The following is a 26459-nucleotide window of genomic DNA, read 5'->3' as shown; positions in this document are numbered from 1 at the left end:
TAATTTTTTTTTTTTTTATTGAAAATACAAACACGCATTTCTAACGATCTGTTACAATATGGATCATTTATTTTTTAATACTTATATATATTTACAATATTAATGGAAGTAAAGGTGTATAATAATAGTATATAATAGAGGAGGAGGTTGGTAGGTATGTATGTATGTGTATTATTTATCGAAGCAAAGACAAAAAACTTGACTCTGCGCATACAATATACGCACATGTATATGTATGGATAATAAGTAGAGCTAGGATACAAGAAGATAATTTTAAACTAAAATATGCATTTATATATGTATGTGTATATTTAAAATTACTTAGCCATTCTGTTCGACAGATTAACTGCTTAAAACTTTTTTTTTTGTTTTCGTTTTTCGCTTACTATTTAAATTTCTCTGTTTTAATTTTCAATTTATTCTGCATTAGCATTTATTTTCATGTAATTTTTACTTAAGTTTCGTAATTTATTGGCTTTTCTGCATTTGAATTACTTTACGTTTCATCTTTCATCTTTATTTATTTCTTTAAATAATGTGTTTTTTTTTCGTTTTTCTTTCAGTTAATTGTGTGCTTCATTGTTTCATCCCTCCGAATAGGACGACAAACTACTACGTGTGGAGCCGGTAAAGTGATCACGCTGTAAAGTATCTGACGGCATGGGAACTACCAGTGCACCGCCATACAACAATTCCATTTCTTCCAATTGCTGTGCGAATGTCTCCTCCAGCCGCTAATTTAAATGAAATCCAAATCAAATGATATAAAGAAGATAAACGTGCCACAACAAATGGAATAGATGAACAAATGATTGCAGTATTTGAGGGATTATTGAAACGCTCGATTAGTGTCAGAGAGAAAGAGAGTTGAAAAGTGAGAGATAGATAGATTAAGAGAGCGCAGAAACCAAGAAAGGTAACCACAAAGTATAGAAGATGTATGTATGTATTTATTAGATGGCGTATGTAGATTAAATATTTACAGTTATCAGTACCTACGTGCATGTACATACATATGTACACATGCATATGAGAGTTTATGCACATAGGTTAGAGTAGGCGGTGTGAAAAAGTTAAGACATAAAGTTAAGCCACTTTTGTTAGTTATTTTTCTCTTCACTCGTTCTTCATTTTTTTTTTGCGTTTTTTTTCTTTTCTAATAATAATAGTTTTATACGTATTATAAGAAAATAAGCGCATATTTTAACTCAACACCCTTTATGGTGCGTGCACGGCACATCGACCCAATCCACATTTACATATGTATATGTATTGCTTGCAAACTATTGTATATTTACGCATACGATTATTGGTGCTGACAACAACTTTTAAATGTTAAAATATTTGGCATTTTAATTTGCGTGCTTGCATTATGTGGCATGCGTGTATTGGCGTTAGTATGAAAATATACATTTGACTTAATATTAATGGCTAATTGTTAGTTTTTTTTTTTTTTTTGTCAAAATATGTGCATCAAAAATTTTATTATATTTGTAAATCATACGATAAAGCTATTTACTTTATATTTTATTTTTTTACTTCTTTCTAAACCTTTGAAAATACATATATGTGTGTATATATATTTTGTATAATTATTAAAAGCAGCGCATAGTGTGTACTAACAGATGCGGAAAAACTTTGGCAAAATTTTTATGGCAACGAAATTATTCAAGTGCATCACTTTTATACATTTATTTTTATTTTTCTTTATTTACTTTTTTTTATTATACATAAGTTTTTTATTACTACTTTTTAGTAGTTTTTTTCTTTTTTTTTTTTTTGTTAATCTAAATTTACTCTTGGCAGCCGTGTATTAGAGACCGTTGCAAAAACGCAGGTTTGGAAAATTGTAGACTATTAAGGGGTTAGGGGTGGTCAGAATTTTCAAAATATTTTAATTTTTTTTTTTGCATTTTTTTAAAGTATAATACCTATCTTAAAAATATTGTGTAAAAATTTGAAGTGAATCCGACAAATACTTTTCGAATTATTCAACAATTAACAAATTAATTAAATGCGTTTTTCTCAAAACCATGTCTTTTGAACTGGTGATCACTGTAACTTAAAAACCGCTTGGTAGATTTCAATAAAATGTATACTGCTTTTGAAAAAACATTAAAAACTCGTGCCTAATCGAAGGATTTTTTTTCAAAAATTTCGATTTTTTTTTACAATTAATTTTCGTTTTTTTTCTCGAAAATCTGAAAATATTTCCTGAGACCGCCAAATTGTTAATTTTGAAAAAAGCTTCCATCAGGCACAAGATTATCTATTAATAAAATAATATCTCTTGTCCGATTGATTTTAGATGAATCTCCAAGGACTTGTGATGATCACCGCGCAAGAGACTTCTGGATCAACGGGCTCCACACAAACAGCGATAAATTTTACAATTAGCGTTCCCACGACAGTCGGTTCTACGTAACCGGAACGACCCGGATTTATATCCGGTCAAGGACAGGTTTATGCTGCTACAACAACAACAATTACTAATTTATTTTTTAATTTTGCCAAAGTCAAGTCGAAACATCATGTATTAATGCTATGTTTTTATTTTTGTAAAATCAAGCATTTGAGTAGCAAAAAAAAAAATTATTGAAAATCATCATTTTTTCGGGCCTCTGACTATCCCGAACCCCTTTTAAGCAAATAGTTTACTAAAATCTAAAATAATATCTAGTTCCTCAGGGAATGTTATACATTTTTTCGTTGTCTTTTTTCGGAAAAAAGTTTTTTTTACCTCTCCACTAAATGCACCTAAAAATATGCAAGAAATACAAACCTTTCTTTTTAATTTGAATTTGATTGGCGCAATAAGCGGTTAGGCGATATTGCCCGAGTTTAACAAACGAGTTGGACACATCAAGTTGTTTCCACGACAGACGGTTCTAAGTTACCGGAGCGAACCGGATTTGTATGCAAGTATGGTGAATGTTTATGATACTACAGCAACAACAATGGCACACCAAATGAAGCCAAGTTCTTCTCCATTTGATCTTTCTAATGCAAACAAGGCCTTCCTGTTCCTCTGCCTCTACCAGTGGCTAGCGTGTCTAATATTTTCAGAGCTGGAGCGTTTGTATCCAATAATTTACCGAAAGAAAAAAGAATCGGCATTTGCCACAAATCTCTCTCACTTGAGTCCATATCCTGCTCAAAAACACGTTTTTAGTGTAATTTTACATTTTTACGCTTGTATAGTAGGTGCGAGCGGCTCTAAGTGTCTTACTCTCTTGACTAGCAAAAAACAGAAACCTTTAGATGCTGTTCTATGTTATATCAAAATCCAGAATAGCACGCGTACAAAGAAACCGCAAATAAATTTTATATCAGAAACCAAACTTTTTAATTTGATTAGAACAATAATTGGCGATATTTTAAGAGCTTTTTTTTCTTCAAATTCTATATAAATTTTAATTTTTAAATATATCTTCCTGAAGTGTCTTACTCGTTTAGCTGTGCATTTTTTTATTCCACCTACATTTCCAATTTTTAAATAAGTATTTTAAAGCAAGCTTTGTATGAAATACAAAAATTTGGCAAGCACGGCATATAATTGTTTGGTATTTTATACCGAATTGTATTTTGAACAAATATAATGATTATTTTTTATTTCTATATTTCACCTAATATATGTACATGTATTGTAAAATAAAATTATTTTGACTTTTTTAGTTAAAAAAGTTTTTAACTTTTTTATTTTCTATCGAGAGTCATTATTTTTAATTTTATTTGAATTTTTTGTCATTAAATGCAGATATGAATAATTGTATGCTTTTTTTAGAGTTCTAGCGGCCGTTGTAGCCGAATGTGTTGGTGCGTGACTACCATTCGGTAGTGCTCGAGTGCGAAACCTCGGGCATGAAACACCACATGATAGAAAAAGTGTATTTCTGCTATGAAAACAGCTCCTTATAAAAACCATTTACCATTCGAAGGCAGCACATAACTGTAGGTCCCTGCATTTGTGCAAAAACATCAAGATGCGCTCCACAAATTGGAGAAGGCGCTCGACGAAACAACCAACAGAGGGTGTAAGCGCCAATTATACATATACCACCGTGATCAAAAAGTTCCCGGAACAACCGCCAGATAACGCTCTAAGTCAGCTGGTTTGGATTCTTGTTTTTTAGGTTGTCACATCTGTGATTAATATTAAAATTTTATCGCCACTGCATGATATTTGTAAGACTTACGCTGTCTTGCGTAAATCTACCTCTGCACGTGTATTCGATTTTTTAGAGTTTAAAAAATGAATTTTTATTTGCAAAAACGAGTTTGTATTAAATTTTGCATTAAAAATAGATTCAATGGTGTGAAAATCTTAAAAATGTTAATGATACTCTAAAGAAAAGAGCCGTTTAAGAGTGTTATGAACGTTCCAAAAGAGATTGTAAGTCCATCAAGGATGACGAACGTAGTGGCAGGCCGTAGACATCAACCAATGAAAACATCAATAAAGTGAAAGAATAGTTAATCAATAACCGCAAATTAATCATTAAAGAGCTTACAAAGGACTTAGGCATTGCTTATGGATCCATTCAGGACAATGTAGTTATTGATTTAGGTTTGCGCCGTGTTGTTGTAAGGATCTGAAAAGGACCTGAATTTGATGCAAAAAAGGAACCGCGTAAATAACGCCGAAGACAAGATTTTCAAGGCTGAATCCGACACAACATTCATCAAACGCATCATTACCTGAGACAAGATGTGGGCTTATGAGTACACACATCAGGCTAGTGAGTAGAGAAATCCGAATGAACTAATGAACAAGACTAAAAAAACCCCCGTCGTTTTCAGTCAAAAAAGAAAGCAACGCTCATGGTTTTTATGGATTACAAAGATATTGTACACAACGAATTTTTGCCAGAAGGTCCAACAATTAATAGGACTATTATTTGGGCGTTATGATACGTTTGCGTGAAGCAATTCGCTAAAAAGAAAGGACTTGTGGGAAGACATTTCGTGGATTTTGCACCATGATAACACACCTTCACACTGTCGCACATCATTATCCGTGAATTTTCGACCAAGAACGAAACAAATATCATCCAGGCGCATTTGATCGAGTCAAAAAATTACTACGGGGAACGCGTTTTAACAGCCGAAAGGAAGTGATGGAAAAATCTAGGACGGCTCTGGTGGCTATAACGAAAATACTTACTGAAATGTTACGAGAGCTGGATAAAACGCTGGCATAAGTGCGTTGCGAATACTTTGAAGGCGAGTGCAAAACTTGTATTTTGAATTTTCTGAATATATTCCAACCGCTGTAACCACTCGCTAGTGCGAATCTCCGTCCATGAACATCAAATTATAGAAAAGTGTTCCCCCTTCGGCAGGCAATGGCAAACCTCCGTATGTATTTTTGCCATGAAAAGGTTCCTCACACAAACCATTTGCCATTCGGGGTCCGCAAAAATCTGCAAGTCCCTCCATTTGTGGACCAACATCAAGACGCACACTAAAAAAATAGGAGAAGAAGATCCTCCAAACACCTAGCAGAAGTGTACGCACCAATTATTGATTTATTATTTGTTCCGAGAACTTTTTTCTTGACAAAATTAATTATCCAAGATTTTATTTTCTTCGCCCGAAAATAATGATTTAGTTTTTTCTCAAAAAAAAGTTTTTTTTTTTATTTTGATTACCTTTAACCTGATTAACGTTTATGATTTTTTTCAACCGCAAATTTAAAAAATTATTATTTCTGAACATTATTTCACTAAAAAATGCAGATGTGAATACTTTGTATGACTATTTTTAATTTAATTTTTTTTTTACTCACACAAAAGGCTCGAAAATTCATACGGCTTTGATTTGAAACAACAAATTATGAAAATATTGATAAATAGCACTTTCGAGTGTTTTAAATTCAACATAAGTTCGAAAAAAAAAAATTAAAACTTACAAATTATCAATATTTTAGAATAAGAAAAAAAGTAATTATTAAATTCGAGCGAAAGAAAAAATAAAAATTTGGAAAAATAAATTAAATGAAATAAATAAAGAAATTAATGAAAAAAGAATTCTTGCCAAGGACTGTCACTCTCGCAGCATTTCCCGTCTATGTATGGGGAATGTTTCTGCAGCTACAACAACAACAGAACTAAAAAAATTAATAAAAATACTAACTAATGTTTCTTATTATTTTAAGAAACCAAAAATTTAAAGATTAAAAAAAATTGGAAGATTAACAAACAATTGAAAGTAATCATTACATAATGGAAATGTAAGCGATTCTCTGAAAATTTAAATGCAAATTTATTTTATTCACATTTCCAAAAATTAATTTACGCACGTTATTACGTACGAAAATTATATTCACAGCAAACCAAACAGGTGGACAGTTCAATTTTTGCGGCAAAAATTGAGACTCAAAAAACTTCTTTGAATACGCCAAATTATATGGAACGGTTGTAGTTGTTGATATATCAAAACTCGACAATTTTAATATGGCATCTTTTAGGCGTAGATTTCACTCAAACAGCAGTGCTTGGCACTTTTTTTTTACAAACAAATAATAAAAGTGTAGGTCTCTAATACTTTTGCCATGATTTATTTGATTTTACATTTTTCATAATTCTTCATTTTCTTCAGTCGCAACCAGGAATGTCTATTTCTTTTACGAATATTTCATTGATGTTTAGTTAGTCAGAAAGTTTACGTAGATTTTGCAGATTCTTTTACACTGTGTAATAAAAAGCTGGTTTTTGATTAAATCGCTTTCTTCTAACGAAATCTTTGACTGTTGCGTAAAAACTCTTCGCAGTAGCTCACAGCAAAACTGCGTTATTCATATCACTACCGTAACATTTACTTCTTTGCTACATAGTGTTAACCCTTCAAACCCGTACACCCACATATTTACATTTTTACACACAGAAATAATGTAGTAGTATGTGTCATCGAGTGACCGCATTTAATGAGTTAATGCAAACAAATACGAAATGTTAGTGCCAACAGAGAATCTATTTCAAGGTGGCGTAAAATTAATCACCCTATGGGAAGATTAGCAATTTTTGTAAATGGCGTCATACGTCAATCATATTTGACATTTATGAACTAAGAAGCTGCAAACAGACAAGCAATGGAGTGCGTAAAGTTCAAAATAAAGATTTCCATCACTCGAAATCACTTTTTTTATTTCGTAAAAAAGTTATTCAAAAACAAAATTGGATGTTTAGCTTTGCGCCACCTTGTATATGTACATGTAGGTATGTGTATATGTAAATCGTTTTTAAAGCATATGCAGTTAGAAGTAGGAAAAATACACTTGCAAACCACGCCCTGTTGTTCTAAACGATATTCCACGTTTTCTCATTAAATGCCACTGAGTTTTGTTGATTTACGTTTTCATGTTTTGTGTTCTCTATATTTTTTTAACTGTTTTTCTTTTGCACTTTTTTACATTGACTGCTCTAAGCCCAGGAATCCTCATCTAAAGGACAGACTGCTATATTTCTCTTCGACTTTTTATCTTTTACTTCAATCCTGGGGATTGTATATTTAACCTCTTTATCATCCAAGTTATTCACCTCCTGTACACTACCCAATTTGATTGAGGCGCGCAAGGAGGGTTCAATGCTGTCGAGTAGAGCGGTCGCTTTCTTGTTCGGCAATCTAACGCCAGGCTCAACGCGTTCAGCCGGAGTGTTGAAACGTGTTGTACCCTCGTATATGTCATACAATGATTGCGTACTGCCTAACGAAGAGCGACCCGTTCCATATAAGCTGGGCCGTTTTATAGCAAACGATGAGGAATATAATAGATTTTGCGCTTGATGGCGCAGGTCTGGTTTATTGGATATTGTTGTTTCTGATATGGTTGTTGTTGGTTCATCAACTTTTAAATTCTCTTTTTTATTAAAACGATTGCTTACAATATCAGCGTGTGGTGTGGAATATATGTTTGTATTCATGTTTTTTGTCAACTCATTATTGTGACTACTCTGCGGCGGCATTGTACTACGGAAGGTAGACAGCAAAGGTCGCTCTGAATCCACTTGTCGACTGGCGCCCAGTGTGGGAGTTTGCACATTAATTGCCTTCAATTGGCCGACATCACTCGGCATATCGACCTTGACGACACCAGCTGCTGATGATGATGCTGCCGTTGCCGCTGCGGACACAAAGCGTGGCGTTAGTACCCCGTGTGCTTGTCGCAATTCCACAATTTCATCTGTGAAGCGTTCCTCTCGTAATCTAGGTGCTCTCTCTAGTGCCAAACTATCACTGCGCTCTTTGGTTGGACCAAATTTACGAAATACAGGTGTTGTAGGTACACTGCGACTTAAATCGGGTGTGGAACCGTGGAATTTGGCGCGTGGATCTAACGATAGAGAGAAGTAGGTGCGCGATCGCAGCATCTGATTGCCGCTGAGGAAGAGACCACGTGGCAGAGAACGTGGCGCATCATTGAAAAATCCACGCAGTTGCAATGGCACCTCAATATCTTTCAATGTGAATGGCACACGATCTGGTATAGGACCGTATTTTTTCTCAAAACGCTCGGACATTTCGTTAAGAGTATCGATAAGTTTCTATATATTTGGTTGCAAAGCAGAACCAGACCCAAAGCGTAAACAGCGTAATAACCACCAATCCCAATAAGTATTTTTTTTTGTTTGTTTTTAATTAAGTTTTTGGCATTTGGCAGGATTGCATGCAATTTCAGCATATAATGATTAGTAGTATAAATTGGTTGGATTAAATTCAATACCAATATTAATATCCAAAAGTCAAGCCATATAAAGGTAGCGGTTAAAAGAGAAGAGGATATAAGATATAAGTCTTTAATTTCGAGGTTTGAACCTTAAAAGTATTTAGTTAAACTTTCGTTAAGCTTGGCAAGGTTTTCGCAACACAAACTAATTCTAAATAGCTTATTAATTAAATAACAATAAAAATAATAATATTGAAAATGTAATTAAGCCAGACAACGCCACCGCAAACTAAGCACCGCAGACAGCGTTGAGTTGAGCGCAAAGTAAAGGGCGCAAATTTATGGCAGCAAGCAAATATCATACTAAAAACAAAGTTGCTCCAAATAATATCGATATTTTGAAAACTACTGTGGGTTAAATAACTATAGCACGTGGACTTATTGACAAGTTTTGAGAATTTATACGTTCGTTTTGTTAATTTTCATAACTTTAGTATGTAACCACATAAATAAACACAAGTGTCGAACATTCAAAAATTTCAAAAAAAAAGGATTAACAAATTTTCATGAAAATTGTAAACTTTTGAAACAGAATTTTTAGAAAAATCGACAGTTTTATAACACATTGAATTTTGGTATTATAATCCGCAAGCGTGAATTAGTTCAAAAATCGAATTGATTTTTCACTTTTTTTTTTTTGTTTGCTGGCGATGTTGTAATAATAACGCCAAACACTGTCAGTAAAAAAATCGTCAAAAATGAACGCGACATTTTAGTCACTTCGAGCTTATTCTTTTTTTATTCTCGTTCACTCCTGCCGGAAACATAGGGCCTCGACAAGACTCTTCCATCATATACGGTTCTGTGCTGTTGTTTTTGCACCGTCCCATGAGAAGTCGGCATCTGCTAGTTCGCGCAACATCGACCTTCTCCAAGTGTTTTTTGATCAAACGCGACCTATGCTCCCTTGCGGGTTCCAACTCAGTGCCATTCTCGTGATGCTATCTGGTGGTTTCCTCAACGTGTGACTTATCGATCGCCACTTTCTGCGTTTGATTTGCGTAAGGATGGGTTTCTCATTCGTTAATCTCCACAGTGCGTCGTTACGGATGGTGCTTGGCCAGAATATTCTGCAGATGATACGTAGGCATATGTTGACGAAGTTTTGTAGCCTCTGTCTGATGAAGTTAGAGACCAGCCATGATTCGCTTCCGTACAACAATACGGAGTTCACGCATGAGCCGAATATTCGTAGTTTAGTGCGCCAGGAAATTTACGAACTCCCCAATACTGAATGCCTTCAAGCTTATACTTTCTACTAAAATTGAATGGGTTATGAAACTTACTCGAAATTTTTTGTGAAAGTTCTGGTTAAAAAGTTTGAAAATTTCATATAAATTTGTTAATTTTGTTTTAATGGATAAAGCTTTAAATTTGGACTCATTTCTTGTAAAAAATCTTCTATGAATTAAATAAAAACAAAATTGTCAAAACTTATCATTCAGGCCCTGTGCTGTGTTATTTAATGCACTGTGTGTTAAAATAGTACTAACCCCCAAATGGGTAATTGAAGCAAATCAAACAATAGAGAAGCCAACAACTACATACCTAACGCATTCATTGCATTGTCACATTGTGGGGGAGGTGTTTATTAATATATATCTATCCATATAATATTTTGGCATGTACGAAATGTGTATTATACAAACACAAAAAATACAAAATATAGAGTGTAATGCAAACCAATTAAAAATAAATGAATTACAAAAACAAATATTTTACAAATAAACACCCAATAAACAAAGTTAAAAACAAGCGAAAATACCGAATCATATTTTTTCTACAATTATCAAATTGACAATGCAACAATGCTTTAGTACGAAATCTGCGCTCAACTCAACTAAAACCGTCTATGCATAAAAACCCAAATTAGAAGAACTATTTTGATATCGTAACAACAGTATTTACATTGGATTGAACGAATATTTACCTGCTTTCTAGGTACTAATTGTTCCTTCCATTCACGCAACTCGGCCTTTAGTCGCTCGTCGATATCCGTCAACTTGGCTTGTTCATGTTCGACCAAAGCCTTGCGTTTCTCATTCTGCAACTGCTCAAGCTCTCTGTAGAAAATGAGGGAAGCAAAGAAAATTGTGCGATAAGTGTAGTTCGAAAAGCTCCATTAAAAATAACGCAGTTTAATAGTTCAAGTCAGGGATTGTAGGTTTAGTAGTTGTTGTTATACAATAGTACGGAAGCGTAAACGTAAGCTCCTGGCAAAACACGATATCTCCAACCTATCCTTTGATGAATTAAGGTGAGGAGAAACTCAATGTTTCTAAATATTTGTAGGTTCCTATAGTTTAAAAATAGAGATAAAGTCGTCTTCTCCAGTGGTTTCCATTAGACGATGACAACACATAAAATTTTTGGTTTTACAACAATTGGTTTTAAAAAACCACCTTAGGCGAGAGCTCCAATTCCCGATGGTGCCGCTACAGACATACAAGGCAACTGAAACCTTTGTAATACTCTACTCAATATTGGGTCTCCACGATAACTTCTGTTTAATACCAGACTAAGGTACTTCACATTGTCAGATGGCACTAATAAAGCGCCCACGATTGGGGATTTTACAAAATATCTATTCGGACTTAAGGCGAGTTCCGTCCTTACACAATTAAAAGATAAATCGCAATCAGACAATAATAAATGCCACAACACCCACGTATGTCCTCATCTGACAATCCCTTCTCTCCTGTCCATCCAACAGAATGTTAACAACCAGACAACCCAGAATAAGACGGGCCCGATTTTCCTATACAGTGTGTTTGTTGTGAATGTGTTAGTCGCCGCCGCTCAATCTTATTACATGCAGGAGAATCAGCTTTTCAGAGAAAACAAACTAAATTTTTTACAAACCAAAAAAAAATAAAGGTCGTTTGGCCCACGCAACCCGCATTGATACGGACAGTCAAGACACTTCTGCTCCACTTATATTCGCTATATTTTCTAAACTTAGCTTACCTTATCGCTCCCTCACGTGTTGCGCGCAATTCCTCCAGTTGCTTTTGATGTTTAATTTCAAATCGTCGCTCCTCTTGCGTGTAACGTTTCTTTTCTTGCTCTTGGAACTAACAAAATAAACAAAAAAAATAACTTTAAAGGATTGTCCATTCACGCATTAACAGCGGTTGCTTACCTTCTTAAGTCGCTCTCTTTCGACTTCGGGATCAAGATTTGTTGATATCCGCAAAGATTCACGGAACATTAAATCTCGTGCTTTACGTTCCGCACGAATTCGCTTTGGCAACGCTCGTTTCTCCAAGGCCTGTTTCTTAATCATATCCTCCTCTTTGCGTTGCAACATTTTCTTCACCTGATCCAACTCTTTCTCATGTCGCACAATCATTTGATGGCGCTGCATGAAACATAATTCCTTTACGTGCCGCTTGGCCAATTGATGGCGCTCATGCAATTGCTTCTCTTCCAACTCCCACAGCAGTGCTTCGCGTGTACGCATGGCATTTTGCTTCTGCTGTAGGAAATTGCGATTGATTGTGGCAAGATGATCGCGATGTTTTTCACTCAACCGTCGCAACAACAATTCATGGCGTTCTTTGAGCGAATCTAGGAAAGCGCGCTCTTTCTCCTCATGGTCCAGTTCCATAGCGGAACGACGTTGCTTGAATTCGTCTTTGCGTTTATCTTTGGGTAGTAAATCTACTTCTTGTTTCAGCAAACGAATTTCTTGTTTAAGATTCTCACGGAAGATCTTCAATTCTTGTTCTTGCTCGGACCGAATGCGCTTCGAAGATGTTCGTAGCTGCCGGTGAGTAAAATAACAGTAACAGAGTTCAGATAAATGTAATATTTGAACCGAGAAGAGTTTTAAAACAGTTCGAAACTATACAAAAATTCAGACACTTTCCCCTTTCGCTGCTAGTCATAAAATTTTAGGATCATGTAAAATTAATTTCGCTTTCAAACTAAATTTATACTAAACAAAGTGAAAATATTTTTATACTCAATATTATCCTCATCATAAAAATTGCATCTTCTTGAAACTCGACACAAAAATGTTTATATCTTCACTTTGAAAAAGTGTTTCTAAATATGCGCGTTGGCCACTACCAGAGCTCACTTTCTACACTTTGAAAAATCTTAAGAAATGCCTCCCTCACCTCATGTTCCTGCGCTTGTTCCGTTTTCTCAATCAATTGCTTCTGTTGTCTTGCCAATGTATCCATATCGGCTTCATAAGTCTTCTCCAATGAAATGCGTTCCTGTTCGAAACGACGATCCTGCTGTTCCCTAGCAATTTGCTCCTTCAATTGCAAGTCGTTTTGTTGTTTCTTCTCTTGTTTTTGCAACATTTTTAGTTCTCGCAATTCTTGCTTGCGGAACACATGATCATCGTAAAGTCGTCCAGTCTCTTCGTCGCCGTATATGACACGGCTGGTGGTTGTGGTCACTTGTACACCATCAATTTCGAATTTTCGCGTACGTTTTCGCGTTTTCTTACGTAGATTACGCAGTTCGATTTCCTCTTTAGTCGGAGCAGGTGGTGCTACTATTTTCGGCGATAGAGGTCCTTGTTTACGTCGAATGACAACTTCTTCATCCTCAGGAATCTTAGACCCCATTATGGGGCCCTCCGCCTCATTACGACTATCATGACTAGTTGTGGTGCCGATACTTTCAACGTCACTCTGATCAACTGTTGCAATATTCAAACCTACAGCTCGTCGAATAACACCGCCACTAGAGCGTAGCGAACCGCTTTCGCTAAGTGTGCGTGAATCCATTGAGCCCACGCTATTATCCGGTGACGGTCGTTTACCGACACTAATGTCTTGTGGCGTGTTACGATTTATAATAATATTTACATCTTCTGTTGGTGTGCCCGTGATAATTTGGCCGTTTTGGTGATTCTTTATAAATGGTCGTTGGCTATTTAAGTTGTTGTTTTCGTTGCTTAATGTTGTATCGTATTGATCGCTACTTAGATGACTACTGTCCTTAACTTTTATCTCATCGCCGACAGTCACAACGGACACATGGCTGGTGTCCATTAGGTGTTCACTATGATCGTGACTGCCCGTTGCTGTATTGTAGGCAGAGTCATCATCAACGAAAGATGGGCTAACGATTAGCACCTCGCTCTCGTCCAGTTTTCGTGCACGCGATCTTTTGCCGATAATGGACTGATTGGCTTCGGCATTCATTTCGCCCTTATCCGTTTCTTCGCCTCCCTTCTCACACACAGCCACTATCATAGATGACTGTCGAGGCGATAGCGGTGAATCGCCTAGACTGTCGTCGAACGAAGTGAAATCGTCGTCAGTCGAAGATTCTGGCACATGAGTGCTCTTATTCAAATCGTTTGAAACAATTATCACTTCACTTTGAGGTGATGCAGCGGGCACCACCGAATTGTCAATTATGACTGGTGGATGCGTGCTGGTCACAACTCTTATTTGACTGCCACTGGCTTCCAAGCTGTTGGGATGAACGACATTTTGTTGCTGTGCCTGATTGTTAAATGAACGTGTTGGCGTGCTGGATGGCGAAGCCTCGCTATTAATGGTGATAAGCGAAGTGGTCGAGCTTAGCATGGCGCCGCTCTTCACCGACGACGAAGTTGAATTAACCGAAACCGCTGCTGACGATGTGGTCGGCGATGGCGGTGATGGTGATGGCAATGGCTGCGCCTGTTCTTGCGGTTCATTAACGAACTGTTGCAATGCAGGCGTTAGCACATCGATTTCTACATTCTTGGTCAGCTCTGTTTTGACTGATGCGGCTGTGCGGGTGTATTCGTCGTTGGTTCGCTTCTCCGATTCTGTGCGTGCTTTTACTGCTGCTGGAGTTTCTGGCGTTTTTGTAATCACAGCAGCAGATGGAGGTGGCGGTGCCTTACCCTTCTCTTTTTTGGGAATCTATGGACGGCATTAAATATATGGGTATTTAAGTTTTTAAGTTCACTGCTATTAAGCTATTAGCCAGCGTTACTTACCTTCCTCTCAGCGTCAATGCTTTTCTCAGGAAGACTGTCAGCTTCAACAGCAGGTGTAGTAGCAACAGCTGCTTGTTTAGTGGCCACTCCAGGTGAACGCGGCTTACTCGTATCATTTTCCTTTGGCGCATTGTTAACGCTTTTTGTTTGTTCATCCTCCTTTGCTTCTTTGGAAGATGATATATTATTTTCAAGACTTTTTTGCAATATGGGAGAAACATTATCTGCGGCTCCTCCTTGTTGTGATAGTTTACTTTGTGGTATACTATTTGTTTGATTTGGTTCTTTAGAGTCCATAGATACTGATGTTGGGGTACCTGGAACTAAATAAATCGTATCACATGACTAAGTTTAGCACAGTTTAAGTGAGAGTGAAGTGTGAGTGGAGGATAAAGCTTACGTTTGTCAATATCTTGGCTCTGCAAAGAGGCAGAGTCATCGTCCAGGTCGAGCCGGAGCGCCGAGTTGCGGGGTTCCTTAGGGGAGAGACAAACATAAGTTACAATAAATTGATATATGAATGGAAACTTAACATGAATACAGGAAACTAAGATAACAAAGATAAAATAATACGGAATTAACGGATGGTTGATCAGTTACTTATCATTAAATTAAAGATTTTGAATTAAGAAATGTAAAAAATATTTTATGTACATATATGTGAAATTAATTATAAACATATCCTTAAATAGAAAAAAATTAGAGTTCGTACATTTGAAAAAAATAACATTTTTTTAACAGATAAGTTTAGAAAAAAGAATTTTAATAAATTTTAATTGTAATAAATTAATAAATTTTAATTTTAATAAATTAATAAATTTTAATTTTAATAAATTTAATAAATTTTAATTTTAATGAAATTAAATTTACATAAATAAATGTGATATAATTTTTGATATGCACATTTAAAGCCATTATTTAAAAAAAAAAATTTTAATAAATTTTAATTTTAATAAATTAATAAATTTAAGAAATTCTAATTTTAGTGAAATTAAATATACACATTTAAAGCCAATATTTTTCCAAAAAAATTTAATTGTGCCCAAATAAGTTCACTAAAATTTTAAAACATTTTATTTTAATTGCATTTTGTTTGGTATCTGAACATGCGATTTGTTATTTATTGGAACTAGCTACTAAATTACAGATAAACTACAAATTAGAAAGTTAATTAAATGAATAAAAAAAGGAAAAAATACTTTGGAGGCGATAAAAAAGCTTACAATATTAAGGTGATATACACAAATGCGATGTCTACTTATTTTTGTTAATTTCACTCAACCAAATCAGTCATTGAAAATACACATTTCATCAAAAATTTTGAGTTTTTTGTACATAATTTCATTAAAAAAAAAGTAAATTTAATTCAATGACTTAAACTGTGGAAATAAGAATAAAGGAGGCACTGAAATTGGCATCGTAGATTATTCATCTTTAAAATTCAAAGGAGCGTGTCTAAAAATATGCAATCTTGGTGTAAGGGCAGCAACATATTCCATTTCATTTACGTTGCTTTTATCTTTTAAGCACGCCTTTAAAAACCATTGGCGATGAAAATATACCGATGCGAATTTTAGTTGATTTCAACTACACTTTTTGATCTTACATATTTTGTGAAAGGAATATTTAATGAGAAAGCCAAAATGAAAGCCGCTTTAGGTGAGTGATTTTTTTATATTTTTAACAACCTTGTTTTTATCATGCCTTAAAAAAATCGAAGTCAAAGACCATTTAACAAGATCAGGCATATGGATAAAAAAAAACCCATTTCAAATTTTTAATATATTTAATTTATTTTTTCATTTTGAAAAACCAATTTAAATGAGCCGAAAATTATTATCACATTTTTAAGGAATTCAGTATCTTAAAAAGGTTTCTAAAAATATTTCACTTAATAATGCATCAGCAGATATATTTCCACAACAAAAAATTTCAAAAAAAAAAATGGTGCAGTCAATTCTAAATGAATGAATGAAGTTGTACATATGTGATGCAATTTTAAAAATGTAACATGCAATCATTGATTAATTCTTGGCTAAAATTGTAAAACGACAAAAAGTAGTGTGGTAAACAATATCCGACGGTCAAGGTCGTTAAGAAGTCCACCACCGACTTACCAACCCTCTGATAAAGAGAGCGCCGCTTCACTTGACGTTTAAGCTTCTAAAAGCAACAACAAAGTTTGTGAAACGTACACAAGTATTTTTTTAGTTTTCAATGATGTTTTTTTTTTTTTTGTTTTGTTATTTTTATTGGTTTTCAATATTAGCGTGCAGTTTTATGGTACAAACGCATTGCGCGAGGTAATTAGCAGCGTGTAAAAAATGTTATGTTATAATTATTAATAATCAAATAATGAAAGCAGGTGTTTTTTGTTTGCACTTGTACATATATTTGTACATACTACAAATACAATAGTCATTCAAATCTAAATATTTTAAAATAAGACTCACCTCAGCATCATCATCGACGACTTCTTCAACAACTTCAGCTTTATATTCTAATAATAAGTCTTTTATAGGTTTAGCGTCTAGTTCACAATTAATGAATCTATGCTGTAATAAAATATCTGTGGTTGGGCGTTGTTGTGGATCCTAAAATTGAATAAGTAAAATGCATAGGTTAATGAATTTACTGCTGCAGTACTTTTTGTGTGCGCTCACTTTGACCAAAGTTCTCTTTAGAAACTCATTGAATTCCTTACTCCACTTTGAAGGCTGATCCAGTGTTGGAGGTTCACTTTTTTGTATTTTCAATAAAACACGCATCGGTGACATTTCACTATTTGGTGGTTCCATTTGCGCTAACTCAATTAGTGTTATGCCCAGTGACCAGATATCCACTTTTAAGTCGTAAGGATTATCCCGAAATGTTTCACAGAGCACAAGCTCGGGCGCCATCCAATAAGGTGTACCTATAAATGTGTCGTGCTTCTGTAGAGTATGCTTATTTTTTGCCGAGACGCCAAAGTCAGCTACACAAGACAAGAACAAATAAATAGATGGAGTTCTTTTATAAGGGTATTATTGTCCATCATTACAAACCTAATTTTACACCCCCCTCCATTGTTAGCAGTACATTTCCGGCTTTCAAATCACGATGAATTACTTTACTTTTATGTAAAAAACTTAAACCTTCAGTCATATGTCGGCAAACATAGGCGATTTGTGGTTCCGTTAACGGTTTCTCCAATTCCACCATTATGCTGTCTAAAGCACCACCATCGCAATACTCAATTAGCATCTGAAAACAAATATTTGCGAATAGCGAATAGCGAATATATTAGTAAATTTTTACAAGTGACAGATGGCTATGCTATTGCTTCAATGTATAGTCATATTTATGCTTTATAAACTCACCCATAATTTGTCCTCTATTGAAAACGCCTCATACAATTCCACAATGTTTGGATGTTTTATCTCTGATAAAATATCGATCTCAACCATGTGATCACTAAGATTTTCTTCATCTTCCAATGTGCATAATTTCGCCGCTGCAAAACGTTTGTGTTCCTTGTGTTGCGCTTTATATACTTTGCCAAAAGCGCCATCGCCCAGCTCACCCACCATTTCCCAAAACTCCGCCGGGTCGGTATCCATTTTGATATTATTGTAAAGGCGTTTCTTCTTCGCCTCCCCACCTCCAAGGTGGAACACCTTCTTCAGATTATTTATGAACGACATTGTAATTCTTATAACCTGATTATTAAAATTAGCTATATTTTTATGTCGTAAGGGTATGTTACATCAACGTTAAAAAAAAAATCTTATACACAGCAGTTTTACTATCCAAAGGCACTACATTTTGCTTTTAACATACAAAAGTAGTTTCATTCTTTTCCTTTTTTGCTTCTTTTTTATAAAGCAGCTTAATTGCTTTTCAGTAGCTAATTCCTCTGTTCAATTTTATTTTATCAATCCAAAAACATTTCCACCAAGTTTACACTCAATTCCAACAACAAATGGGTAACCTCTCTCTTGCGCAAACAGCAGCAGCAGTAGCAATACTAGGTGCGACGCACGTGTTCCCCTACCACCGTTTGCCTTTTTCCGTTCAATGTTCTCTACGGTTTCCTCTCTTCTATAATTTAATTATCGGCTTTAAAATTAGGTCTTCATGCCTTTGCGAATGTAGGTTTAGAACTGTAAAACGAAATAAAGATTCAATAGAATCAAAATATACGCATGCAATAATATAAAATATAGAACAAATGAAAAGGGTTGAGTGGAATTATTCAACAATATAAGTCTAAGAAATCAATATGTATATATTTTTTTTATGAATACCATTAATGAAAGGGGTTTTAACGAATTTATTTTAACATGTACGTTTAAATATAAGTAACTCCAAGTCCCATAGAAATGGTGAAAGCAGATTTCGCCAAACCTCATAGCAAAATTTTGTTTATATAGGTGTTTAGCATATTGCTTGGAATGCCACATCTGGCACAATGATTAGCATATGATACGAGTTTATGACTAGTGCAAGACTTTATCATGCTCATTCAATTGTTTGCGAACGCTTAAGTTCGCTATATTTAAATATTACATCAGTGTATAGAAAGTGAGTCATGTAAGCTGCGAAAATCAAACTTCATGTTTTAGTTAATTTTTTCGTAAGAAATTCAAATGCGAAATTTATTTACTATACAATATTCATATTGATTTGCTATCAAATTCACATATGCATACATATGTATGCACGTATGTACATAATTTTCTTTTGAATCTTGGAAACATTTTGGTAGGGTGTTAATTTTCAAGACAATGTCAAACTGCGGTGAGAAAATCAATTTTGTAAGCGTTCTCTTAGCGTCCGAATTGCTCAAATATTGATAGCTAGCAGTGCTTCAAAACCTACTAATTTGCACTGATATTTTATACTTGAACGTTATCAATTCATTATAGTACCGATTAAATTTTCGACGTTTCGAAATAGTATTACGAAAGCATTAAAGTATTTACACACATCCAACAATCTACACAAACCAGTCGATATTCATTGCATTCCTGGTTCATTCATGCACACGCAGCACTCGGCTATTTCATTCATAGTTCGTCAAATTGTGCATTTAATTAACATTATAAGCCAAGTTTTCGCAACTTCTTTTTTCTATCAAATACAAAATATTTCTACAATGAGGTAAAAATACGCCGCTTATCAATAGCGCTAGCGCTATTAGTCACTCATATTTACATTGATTCATGACAGCACTCAAACCGTCCAAAAGAACACATAACTAAAATAAAATGGCGGTTACTTTAGGACTGCCAACTGTCATACTTTACACGAAACATGAATCGGGTCGATAACACCGCAATTTATTAGCAGAACATTCGTTTTGTTCTTTCCTTTGTAATGAAAAACTTCCAATTGGTGCTAAAAGTTTAAGTCACTTCAAAATTTAGAGGCAAGGTCACTAATTTCAACGCACCTCTTTATATTATTTTAACGACGCGACATGAATAACCGCAGAGTTGGCAGCCCTGTTTAAGGGAGGACAAAATATGATTAAAATTGGTCATGCGAGGCATTAAAAATTCCATATTTTACTTTTTAATGTTGAAAATTATGAGAAATTGTATTTCTGTGTGTTCATAAATTCCATTCCAAAGTTACGTTACGCACTAATCTTTGTAAATATAGGGCTTTTCTGTAGCGCGAGTGATCCACTGAACATGTAAGGATCTTATGCCACAAGACAGCCTTCATATCACTACAATTGCTATTTTGATAAAACTTTTGAAAAAAAAAAACATTTAGACGAGCAACAAAACAATTATCAGACAAATCGAATATTTTAAGGAGAAAAAGTATAAAACTATGGATATATAGCCCGACCGATATTAATACAACTTACGAAGAATAGTAGAAAGTAGAAACTGACACAAAAGCGAAGGAAAAAAGAAGTGTTTCCAACCATTCCAACTTGCATTATAATTATACACTGAAAATATTGTGCAAGAAAAACATCAAAATCAATGCTAGCGGAAAACATGAAACTTAGTGGCATCTAGCGGCTAAAAGAGCGTATGTGCTATAGAATTTTAATAAAATCAGTAAGTATTTATCAAACTCCCACAAGTACAAAGTTTTCTCTAAATTAATATTATAATTAAGTTCAGTTTCAGCCAAGATTCTCAAATGATTTTTGGGAACATAAATGTTTATCGCATGGTCGGAAACATTTCCTGAAGCATATAAAAACAGTTTTTATCAGAGAAATTAAATCAATTTTTCTATAAATCTTTGTTTATATAATTAATCATATTTAATAACCATGGAAGAAAGGTTTAAGGGTTTAGTATTGTGTTTTAAGTTATAATAAATAATAGAGTACTCTTAGACGGTTTCTCTACCATAGATAACCTAGATTCATTGCTCAAAAAGTAATTGTTTAAGGACCTATATTTATGTTGCTCAGTTTTCCAACTAAACTAAGTTCAAACACAAAATTTTTCGTTTCAATTTCAATCGTTTCCACGACAGTCGGTTCTACGTTACCGAAACGACCCGGACTTATATCCGGCCAAGGACTGTCACTCCAGCAGCATTCACCGTATGTAAGTATTGGGAATGTTTATGCTGCTACAACAACAACAACAAAATTTTTCAATGTTAAACTGAGTTAAAAATTCTCCACAGTTAAGGTAGCACTGAAAACCTGTAGTGAAGTCTACAATGCAAGCGGTATTTATCAAACTCCCAATATAGAGACTCCAATGCACCTTCTGCTGGAATGCAGGGCTACAGCGCGGAGAAGGTTGAGACATCTTGGCTAACTGCAACCAGAAGAAAAGCACATACGCTCAATCCAATCCAGCTCCATCCTGAGTTTAACTGGGGAACTGGGTTTAGATGAGGTACTATGATGAGTAGAGGCCACACAACAGGTCATGAGGTCGAGGTGCAAACCTCATAAAGAAACTAATCTAATCTAACCCCTATTATAATCTTTTTTCTGCATTTAGTTGGCGTTTACACGGGACAGTTTTGCAATGTCACTAGCTTTATATTAATACATTCACAATCCATTCATATTCCTCATTAATGGCTATGATATTTGGAAGGCAGTAAATTTGGCAAATAATTTGACGTAACTGGCCAATTCGTCGTCGTTTCGTTGTCAGAGCAAGTTATTTGTACGAAATGACACTAACGCAGGTTGCTTAAAAGTAAATTGTTTTTCGTTTTTGATAGCTAATAGCTATTTCCAATTATTTGAGAGTATAGTTTTGTGTAAAACCAGTCTGTGTCTGTTTGCACAACTTCCCAACATTTGAACTGCATTAGCGACATCATATTTTGCTGATGGCTATCCAACAGTGCCGACAACTTGACTTGAATTAATTCACTGTCATTGTTCTTCTTCTTAATCGGCATTATAAGCAAAAGTTTTCCAAAAGTCATCTAGCTGATTTTATTTCTCGGCCAACCTTTAAATATAGATAATTAATAATTAATAAGGAAATTATGCCATCATTGGAGGTAAATGTAAACAAGGTGATTGTGCACCCATTGGTGCTGCTCTCTGTAGTGGACCACTTCAACCGCATGGGAAAGATTGGAAACCAGAGACGAGTTGTCGGTGTGTTGTTGGGCTGTTGGCGTTCAAAAGGAATACTTGATGTATCCAACAGTTTTGCTGGTATGTTATTTATATATTTGTTATAACATTGTCTTCATTTATAAATACTTTCATATCTATTTAATATTTCCTAAGTGCCTTTCGATGAGGATGAAAAAGACAAGTCAGTATGGTTTTTGGATCACGACTATTTAGAAAACATGTATGGCATGTTCAAGAAAGTAAATGCACGCGAGCGGGTCGTTGGTTGGTATCACACTGGCCCTAAACTACATCAAAATGATATTGCAATAAATGAATTAATACGCCGCTATTGTCCCAATTCAGTATTGGTGATAATTGACGCGAAACCTAAAGATTTAGGTCTACCTACTGAAGCATATATTGCAATTGAAGAGGTGCATGATGACGGTTCACCCACCAGTAAAACATTTGAACATGTACCAAGCGAAATTGGAGCCGAAGAAGCGGAAGAAGTGGGTGTTGAACATCTGCTGCGAGATATTAAGGATACCACAGTTGGTAGCCTCTCACAAAAAATTACGAACCAATTAATGGGTCTGAAGGGTTTGAACGCACAATTACACGATATTAAGAATTATTTACAACGCGTTGGTGATGGTAAAATGCCCATTAATTATCAAATTGTGTACCAACTTCAAGATATATTCAATTTATTGCCCGACATCACAAGCGAACAGTTCACTGAGACGATGTACGTCAAAACGAATGATCAAATGCTTGTCGTATATTTGGCGTCCATGGTACGTTCCATCATTGCATTGCACAATCTCATCAATAACAAGCTGACGAATCGTGACGCAGAGGAGGGCAAAAAAGTTGACAAGGATGCGGAGAAGGAAAAGGAGAAGAATAAGGATAAAGATAAGGATGGCAAAGATGTGAAGGACAAAGACAAGAAGAGCGATGAGAAATCTGCTAAAAGCACGGAAGATAGTGGTAAGAGTACCAAGAAATAGGAACGAAAGAATAGGAAGAAACCGCACCGAAAGAAGAAGAAAAATAGAAAAAACCACTAGAGCGTTAACGTTGTTTCAGCAAAAGGAAATAAAAGAAAATAAAAGCTGTGCGAAAGCCGTAAAAAGATAAATAAAGAATAATTAACTCCAACATTAATGCATACACTTCTTCATGTACATTTAAGTTTAGTATATGTTACGCAAGTACTTTACATACATACAATAAAAAAGAATATCCAATAAATGCAAGCTGTACGTGTAGCACTACTAAATATAAAACAACTTTGTACACCATTTAATTTTTAACGTTTACTAAAGAATAACGGGGAAATGTGTTTCTTCTACGCTTGCAACTTACGATTTTTTCGCTTAAAACTAATGTCCATATACTTAATTTATGTATGTGCATAAACAATAGTACAATATAAGAAATGTTTACTAAAAAAACAACAACGAAATTTGTTAGTTTGTAATTTCGGTGCACGCCTTGTACTTGACTGCAGACAGGGTGTGTCTATGGAATTTGTAAAAGGACGAGTTTATTGATTTACCTTTTATTTTTCGAAAGCCGTCAATTGAAACTATTTATTGCTACTGGTTTGTCATCTAGTGGAGCATATTTTAATTTTATGTTTTGGAATATTAATTTCCAAATGCACGGATAAATTGAGATTAGTGTACTTAAATACCGATTATTAACCACCCAAACTTACAAAGGAACTTTTTTTGTGCTATCATTTAAACGGCGGTATAAAAAGATGAAAATACTCAAATTGCCAGGGTATTCCGCTTTATTTTTATTTTATTTTAACATTAAACTGTACATTTCTAGCATTATTTGTCTGTCCTTTAAAGCGGCAGCTTCTTAATCTTATGAATCTTCAAAACGCCGGATAGGCGCGTACGCTATACCCCACTGATGCTGGATACCACGTTGGATAGGCTCCTCACTTCGTGGACAAACTATGACGAAGAAAGGAAAGGATATGCCAAAGACGACCACGATGTTCCCACGACAGTCGGTTCTACGTAACCGGAATGACCCGGATTTATATCCGGCCAAGAACTGTCACTCCAGCAGCATTCCCCCTATATGCATGGGGAATGTTTATGCTGCTACAACAACAACAAAGACACATATTTGTAAACTACGTCGTTATGGGGTATGGGGATATTTATAATTAAATGATACTAATAAAAACCTTACAAATGCGTTTAAATGTGGCGGAACCGCTGTAGTTTATTCTGATTATTCGATAGTAACTTTATTTCCCTTACACTTCTACATGCAATTGTATTAAAAATAATAGGAATGTTACGATTTTTAACAATTTTTTTTATCTTTTGTATTTAGTTTGTTTTTTTATAAAAGTATAGCGCATTTTACAACACAACCAAGTAAGTAAAAGCTTCATGCTTTATACAAAATTCACAAAAGTTTAACAAATTTCAAAACAAAACACATCAAAATTTCCAACTTTTTATTTACAATTTTTAGAGAAATTCTATGTAAGCACTTTTTTAGCCCATTCATTATTAGTAAAATGAAGTGCTCGAAATTCTCGTCAACTTCCGCAATTTGTTTTCGCTGAGGTGTTGAGCGGTTTCTTCCATATAAGAGGTTAGGGGTAGTCAGAATTTAAAAAAAAAATGGATTTTTTTTTCGCATTTGCTTAAAGTACACTATCTTTAAAATATTGTGTGAAAATTTGAAGGGGGCTCGGTCGCTCCGACTCTCGGCGCAAAACTTTAAATGCGCTTTTCTCAAAACTATGTTTTTTGAACTGGTGATCACAGTTACTTAAGGGGTTATTAGGTGGGTTTCAGAGGTTGAAAAAAAGATTTTGACTATTTTTTTTGGTATATAAAATCATATATTTTATTTAAACAATTCACTATATCTAAGATACATATATAAACAGTATTTTGTGAAATTTTTATTTAAAAATTTCGAAAACTCAGCCGTTGGTACCGCATCTTCCTTGACGTCTAAAAAAATGCTCTTTCCGTGGACAGCATAACTCATTGGTTCATCTAAAATCAAAAAACCAAACGGATTTTGTTAGTACATGGATAAATCTCGTTGTTTACGAAGGAAAAAAAAAATCAAAATTTGAATTTTTGACAGGCTTTGAACCAAAAAACACATTTTTTAGTGAAATTTTCGACATACATTGGCTCAAAAAAAATAGTTGTAATTAAAAAAAAAATCCTTCGTTCAATAACTAGATAATGTTATTTCAAAGATTTGTACAAAATTTGAACTAAATCGCTTCATAACTTTTCCAGATATCGTGTCCACCGACTTAAAAAATGGAGTTTTGAGATAAACACGTATACCTGCGAAGCGCTCAACTGACGTGGTCTAATGGGCGGAACTTCTGAAGGGTCTATCTCTTAGAATTTTACTCGGGTCGACTTAAAATTTTAGGAGAGTATTTTAAACATACTGTACTATTTAATGAGACAAAAAAAATCGATTTTTTGAAATTTTCAAACCCACCTAACCCCTTAAAAACCGCTTGGTAGATTTCAATAAAATTTATACTCCTTTTGAAAAACATAAAAAAACTCGTCCGTGATCGAAGGATTTTTTTTTTCAAAAATTTCGATTTTTATTAAGCAATTAACTGTCCCCGTATGTAAGTATGGGGAATGTTTATGCTGCTACAATAACAACAACAATTATTATTAATAATTTTGCTAAAGTCAAGTCGAAACATTATGTATTAATGCATTGCTTTTGTTTTTGTAAAATAAAGCAATTGACTAGCAAAACAAAATTACTGAAAATCATCATTTTTTCGGGCCTCTTATGGGGTTAGACATAAGAGACTTTGCTTTGGGCGATTTCACACTTACACTTTATTACACTAAAACTGCATCTTTGAGTCTTCTAATCATTCTGATCAAAAAATTTAAATTTTTGATGTAAATTTGCTAAATTTTTGTGACACAAAAACTGCATATTTGAAGTCTTCTAATGATTTTGATTAAAAAATTTAAATTTTTGATGTATTGTAAATTTGCTAAATTTTTGTGAATTTTATGCAAAGTATGGCGCTTTGAGTTATACATATGTATTTTGTTGTAGAATGCACTATATTTTTTTTTGTACAATACAAAAAGTTTAATTGTTGTTGTTGTTATTGCAGCATAAACATTTCCCATACATTCCAGCAATGCTGCTGGAGTGACAGTGCTCAG

At 34.5% G+C, this 26459-nt stretch overlaps 2 protein-coding genes across 8 annotated transcripts; one reads left to right on the top strand and one right to left on the bottom strand.

Moving 5' to 3' along the window:
• Positions 1-37: 37 nt before the first annotated feature.
• On the bottom strand, positions 38-20637 carry LOC128867513 (serine/threonine-protein kinase 10). Of its 7 annotated transcripts, none has more exons than XR_008454991.1 (13): positions 20238-20498; positions 18044-18826; positions 17729-17927; positions 17348-17658; positions 17138-17278; positions 15085-15160; positions 14685-15007; positions 12850-14607; positions 11868-12491; positions 11693-11799; positions 10656-10788; positions 7275-8543; positions 655-734 (listed from the first exon to the last, which is right to left on the bottom strand). XR_008454991.1 is itself a non-coding variant. In XM_054108783.1 (13 exons), the coding sequence occupies exons 3-13, from the start codon at positions 18365-18367 to the stop codon at positions 7422-7424; spliced, it is 5118 nt and encodes a 1705-aa protein (XP_053964758.1). In that variant the 5' UTR covers positions 18368-18826; positions 20119-20170; positions 20238-20498; the 3' UTR covers positions 4783-7421. The 7 variants fall into 7 exon arrangements, 6 of the variants coding, with proteins under 6 accessions (XP_053964763.1, XP_053964758.1, XP_053964759.1 ...); XM_054108783.1 differs by lacking the exon at positions 655-734 and adding an exon at positions 20119-20170 and having other exon boundaries at positions 4783-8543; XM_054108788.1 differs by lacking the exon at positions 7275-8543 and having other exon boundaries at positions 38-734; positions 20238-20496.
• Positions 20638-22042: 1405 nt separating this feature from the next.
• On the top strand, positions 22043-23710 carry LOC128867515 (26S proteasome non-ATPase regulatory subunit 7). The gene is made up of 2 exons (XM_054108790.1): positions 22043-22332; positions 22408-23710. Exons 1-2 carry the CDS (start codon positions 22158-22160, stop codon positions 23250-23252), a joined length of 1020 nt encoding a protein of 339 aa, XP_053964765.1. The 5' UTR covers positions 22043-22157; the 3' UTR covers positions 23253-23710.
• Positions 23711-26459: the final 2749 nt, after the last annotated feature.

Source organism: Anastrepha ludens, chromosome 6 (genome assembly GCF_028408465.1).
Source record: "Anastrepha ludens isolate Willacy chromosome 6, idAnaLude1.1, whole genome shotgun sequence".
Taxonomy (NCBI): domain Eukaryota; kingdom Metazoa; phylum Arthropoda; class Insecta; order Diptera; family Tephritidae; genus Anastrepha; species Anastrepha ludens.
This window is presented reverse-complemented; position numbering and strand designations above follow the sequence as displayed.